Genomic DNA, 5,755 nt, shown 5'->3' with positions numbered 1-5,755 from the left:
GCTGTAGCTGTTTGACTCGTTAGTGTGGATGACCTTTCGGGTAGGCAGCGGGACTGAGCTGGTCCTTCCTTATCTTTGTTGGCATACCAGATCCACTAGGTGACTTCAGGCCATCCCTGCCCATCTGTTGACACTATTCAGCCATTCAACCAATACTCCTGTTCCTCATTTGTACCAAATCCTGTTGTCAGTGTCCCCATCATTCAGAAGTAGCATGAGGAAGGTGAAAGCTGTGGCCCCTTGCTGGTCATGTGGATGAACTGCCCCTTCAGCTGCCCAGGGTACCACCCTAAGCACTGCCTGGGGCTTCAGGGAGGCAGCTGGGACAGATCTCAGAGATCTACCTATTAAAGTCTCTCATTGCTTCCTCCACCCATAAGGTCCTGGGTTGCTCATAACTGTCTCCAATATTTCCCTGCTCTACACAGACCACCTGGCTTTCTGGGATCACCATAGTTCCAGTGAGGGCTGTGTGGACTTCACCTGCCTCTTCAGATGCCCAGAACTCTACTGGGGTGTCCTGGGGATATGCATGTGTTCCTTCTGCCCCTGTCCCACTGAGCTCTGAGAAGCCAGCAGAGCTGTTTCCCTTAGCACCCCCATCCCTTCCCCACCTGGTGGTCTGGTTTCAGCTGAACATGGGGCCCACTTATTTGAGGGACTGGTTGGGCCGAGTGGGGCACTGGGCCCCAAGACTTCAGAGACCCCCAAGTTATCACGGTCAAGGATAATATCAGGGCAGCCACTAGGGATGGAAGGACGAGGTGGGAGGGTGTTGTGGTCTAGGAGTTATCCTGTCCCACCCTAACCCCAGACAAACAGACTCTAAGCAGTGCTCAGCCTTCTATTGAAGATTCGCCTCCCAGGGCACAAATTCCACTCTGTATGCATCTTCTTGAATACATGCCCAAGGTGGGGAAGGGTGTGTTCTGGTGGCTGGGCAGCATGTAAGGGAGTGGCCCTGGATGAGACTCGTGTTTGTTTGTGACAGAGGCTGGGAGGAAAGGGTGTTCAAGCCCTGCACAGGGACATGCATGAAGTGGTGTCAGATGCCTGGACACAGGACTCCTTCATCCTAGGTTGTAGCCCAAGCTGAGCAAGGCACAGCTGAAGCCTGGACTCCCATGAGGAGCCTTCCCTTGGTGTCTCCAGGTCCTGCCCTTCTGGGATACCCCTGGAAGATAGTCCTTCCATGGCCAGATTAAAAACTCCCTCCCAGATCTCTACGGGCACAGTGGAAACATCTGCTTTAAGCTGACTTTGTGCCCTTGCCTGGCACTGCCTATCTGTTGGCCTGTTTCCTTTGCTGGGAGCTAGGGCCCTAACCCTGTGGGGCCGTGGACAGGAGATGGTACAGGCGAGTGAGTGTGAGGGAGAGGTGACTGGGACAGGGCCTGGGCACAGGGAGGTGGAGGGCGGCCTAGTCGTCCTTGTCCTTGGCACCATGTTTGAGGATGCGGGTGAACTCCACGTAGTTGAAGTTGCCTTTTTTGTCGATGGGTGCCTCGCGGTACATCTCATCTACTTCCTCATCCGTGAACCGGTCACCCATGGTGGTGAGCAGCTCCCGTAGGTGGTCCTCGTGGATGAAACCTGGGGGCAGGACCAGGGCCCATGAAAGCAAGAGCTTGGGTTGGACTGTGCTCAACATCCCCTACCCCTTGGTCTTCCAGCCCCTGTGGTGGGAAAGGGGCTGGGAAAACACCCCCTACCCTGGTCTCTGAGGACATGAGTGGAGGCCTTTCAGGGTCCTTGAGGTGCTTCTGTGGGAAACTTGGGGTCATGAGTGCAGGGGGTGCCAGGCATGTTTTGTTTGAATTTGAAGACTGATTCCACTCCTTCCTAGCTTTGTGACATTAGGCAAGTTAATTCACCTCTCTGTGTCTGTTTTTCTCTATAAAATAAGGAATGAAATGTGCCAACCTGATGCGGGGGGAGGGGGGGAGGGGAGGAGAAGGGGGATGGCTATGAAATTAGTCAGGAACATGTTCTTAACTTGCTTGTGAACCCCAAGAAATGTCATTGCTGCTGCCACTGGCTGAGTCCTGGAGGATCTAAAAATGAAGGCTGGTTTCTGTACATTGTTGGCAAAAAGAGCATGAGACAGTTTGATTTGCTGAAAGGCCTAAGGTACAGGGAGGGGGAGAGTGGTGAGCCAACAGATGAAGTCAGGAGTGGGCAGGTTTGGTGGCAGAAACTGGGAGGGGCTGTTGGGTCTAGTATTTCAGAGAGAGGGCAAGGGGACTTTTATAGTGACAGAGTAGGGGTGGTGGTTTGTGTTCTGGTCTTAGGTGGTAGAGGCCCCTCCATCTCTGTAGGGTGCTCTCAGCCTCAGCCTGCCCAGGTCTCAAGCGTGTGCTTACCTGAGGCCTCCTCATCGAAGCAGGCAAAGGCGTTGCGGATCACGTCCTCAGGGTCGGTGCCATTCAGCTTCTCCCCAAACATGGTGAGGAACATGGTGAAGTTGATGGGCCCTGGGGCCTCACTCATCATGCCCTCTAGGTACTCATCTGTCGGGTTCTTCCCTGTAAAGGTGGGGCATACCTGTCTGCGGTCACAGGGCCACAGCTGCTGCCTTGTGACCCACAGCAATAGTTCAGTGTTTCAAACTGTAAAGCAGTGAGCCTGGGCAGCCAGTTTCCTGACTCTCTCACTCCGCTCTGGCCTCTGGGGTTCTCAAAGCACAGGGTTAATGCCACCCTGTGCCACCCCCTGGCTGCCTTAACCAGTTTCTTCTTCTGATCAGCAGTGCTCTCTGAAGTCTCAGAGTGACTGGCGCTCCTCGGGCCTCACTGCGTTTCACTCTTAATGCCCTGTGAGCTTGGCACTTCTGCCCCGCCTCACAGACATGGAACCTGGGGCTCAGAGGGTTGAGGTCACTCGTCCACGGTCACCCCGTGGATGCAGAATGGAGCCTGAGTGTGAACCCAGGCAGCCTGACCTCAGATTCTAGGCATAATTTCCAAAATGATTAAACCAGTGAGCTTTGCTATTGCCCAGGCCCCTGTCTCTTAGGAGAATCATGGAGAGAAATAAGAGAATGAGGATTATGAAACAGCAATGATTGGCTCAGGCTGTGGGCCCTGGAATCAACTGCTAGGGTCTCATACCCCTACTTTACCACTTAGCTATGTGTCCTTGCACACACAACTTAACCTCCTTGACTCTGTCTCCTCATTTATAAAATGGGAATGATAGTCTCATCTGTCCAATAAGATTGTTTTGAGATTTAGGACAATACCTATAGAGCTTATTATTATTAGGATTTTAATTGTTTTTGCCTTTTTTCTTATCTTGAAGATGAGGTTATCCTGAAGGCCATGAATAATCTGGGGACCTACTGACACAGATAAATGCTTTTCTGGGTAGATGCCCAGGGCTGTCCACAAGTCACAGGAGTTTGGGGCCCAGGGGCTGGATGCCTCGCTGTGAGAAGGAGTGCATGTCCCTGTCTCCCCTGAGACCATGAGGCCCCACCATGTTCCCATGTAATGGCAGGGAAGCTGAGGGCCGACAGAGGGGTGACTTTAGACCCAGAGTTGGAGGAACAGAGAGCCATTGTGCTTATTGGGCACTTAGGGCCAGTCCCTCCCACTCTGTCCTCTTCATCTGTGAAGCTGGAAGGGGCTTGGATGAGAGGCTTGGAATTTATTGTCTCCTGTGGCCTCTGCAGGGGAGGGAACCTTCTAGAGAGCCTGGTCTGAAGATGGGAAAGAAGTTGTGTCCAGGGTGGGGCCAGTGTCCACATGGCAGCCCTCCCCCTCAGGACTGTCCAGTCCTCTCCCCAGATACTCTGAGAGGAAAGTGGGCACAGTTAGTGAGAAGCAGGGCAGGGACCAGTCCAGAGCTGTCTGGGCTCCAAAGCCTATGGCATGGCTGCCTCTCCTGCTACCTGCATCTGGTCCAGGAACTGGGCAGAGGGAAACTGACTGGGCAGTATGTAGGGAGACATGTGGGGGCAGGGCCACAGGCTGCGGGTACTATCAGGAACCGGGCCTCTGGGCTTCAGTTTCCCCAGCTGAGCAATGAGGACTGGGACTTGATTCCTGAACTCCTCAGCTCTAAGATTTTGATTCCTGGGGGAATCACTGAGAGGCTCTGAAAGGCTGGGACAGGTACCCATTGACGGAGGAGAGGATAGCTGTGGCCTCGCCTCTAGACCTGTTTCCTATCTGTACCATGGAAAATTGGACCAGGTCTGTGCAGTTCAAAATGTCTGTACATGAAATTCTGCCAGGTGGCCCAATCCTGAAATCTTCCAGGAGTTCTGCTCTGGAGTCTTGAGTTCCAATCCAGCCACTAGACCTGAGGCAGAACTGCTTTTGGCCTCATTTCTAGGACAGGCACCATGTGTGCCACCTATACAGTCAGAGCTCTGTAGGCCAAGAGCAGACTCAGCGCTGGCACCCCGGCCCCTGCACCGGCCTCCAGCCCCCCACCCTGCTCACCCAGTGAGGCCAGCATGTCGTGTAGGTCCTCCTTGTCAATGAAGCCATCACGGTTCTGGTCGATCATGTTGAAAGCCTCCTTAAACTCCTGAATCTGGGACTGGTCAAACATGGCGAAGACATTGGAAGTGGCCCTTTGCGGCCGCTTCTTGGTGGTCTTGGCCTTGGCCCGTTTGCTGGACATCTTGGCTTTGGGCGGGTGGGACTGAACTGCAAGAAGGGCTGGGAGCGAAGGGGCAAGGGTTTGACAATGAACCTTCCTCCCTTCCCTAGACCACCTCCTGGATCCTGCCACAGGTTTCTGCTAGCCAGCTCTTTGCAGAAGTAGAAAGGCCTGGACTGTGTAACCCTGGACAATTCTCTATATCCCTGTAAGTCTGCATTTGTCCATCTTGGAACAGGGATCGGAGGAGTGCCTGAAAACCAGCTGGCACAGTGCCTGAGGTAAAACCCCCTAGGTTTGGGCCCATGCCAGTCATTTGTGTGCCTGAACTCTCAGAGTCCTTGTCATTAGCATTTCTACTGTCCATCTCCACCCCCCACCCCCACCCCAGGGGATAAAATAGCTATGCACATGGCAGGCAGTGAGGGCCACACTGTCCCCATGAAAAGAGCTGGATCAGCCATCCTCCCTCACACATTCCTGACATTCCTCCTCCTTCATCATCCCTCAGCAGTCCCTTTTCCCAAACTTGTGGGAGGCTCAGCTCTGGGCACTCCCCCCCACCCCCACACATATCAGTTTGACCAGCTCCCCCAGACCACCACCACAAAAAAAAAAGAAAGAAAGAAACAAAGCCAGTCCCAGCTCCCAGTGACCCTTCAGGAAGGGCAGAGCAGGGTTTCCAGAGCTATAAACCAGATATAAAGCAGATGCTTCATCTTTCTCCTGTGAGCAGCTAGTGGGTTCCCACCGCTTACCTTTCTGTTAGCAGCCCAATGCTTAGCCCTCTGTGTCACCAGAGTTTCTTTGACCAGCCCCCTGAAGGTGACAGATCTGGTTTTGGGCCTTACTTCTTGCTCCCCAGTGCTGCACATTCCCCATATAGTTGCGTGAGCACTCGGCTCAGGCTCTGTCACTCTTATTCAAACCTGGCCTCTTAGCCTCCAGTCAGCGCCCCCATGGGAAGCAGACCCAAACCTGATCCGTCATTTTAAAGCACTTTGGTTCCCACAGTCCACGACAGAAGCCCCTCATCCTGATAGTCAAGACTCTGTGTGAACCCCACTTGCCCCCATCTTTGACCATGACACCCAGCTTCCTTTTGGCCTGAGGTTCCTCCAAGCTGGACCTCTGGCTTTCCTTC

General features: G+C 53.6%; 1 protein-coding gene across 2 annotated transcripts; it reads right to left on the bottom strand.

Annotated features, from left to right (window-relative positions):
• Positions 1-1,420: 1,420 nt before the first annotated feature.
• MYL9 (myosin, light chain 9, regulatory) lies at positions 1,421-4,632 on the bottom strand. Of its 2 annotated transcripts, XM_006875722.1 has the most exons (3): positions 4,449-4,632; positions 2,364-2,525; positions 1,421-1,593 (listed from the first exon to the last, which is right to left on the bottom strand). In XM_006875722.1, the coding sequence occupies exons 1-3, from the start codon at positions 4,630-4,632 to the stop codon at positions 1,421-1,423; spliced, it is 519 nt and encodes a 172-aa protein (XP_006875784.1). The 2 variants fall into 2 exon arrangements, with proteins under 2 accessions (XP_006875784.1, XP_006875785.1); XM_006875723.1 differs by lacking the exon at positions 2,364-2,525.
• Between the last annotated feature and the right edge of the window lie 1,123 nt (positions 4,633-5,755).

This window comes from Chrysochloris asiatica, unplaced genomic scaffold, assembly GCF_000296735.1.
Source record: "Chrysochloris asiatica unplaced genomic scaffold, ChrAsi1.0 scaffold00337, whole genome shotgun sequence".
NCBI classification, from domain to species: Eukaryota; Metazoa; Chordata; class Mammalia; order Afrosoricida; family Chrysochloridae; genus Chrysochloris; species Chrysochloris asiatica.
This window is presented reverse-complemented; position numbering and strand designations above follow the sequence as displayed.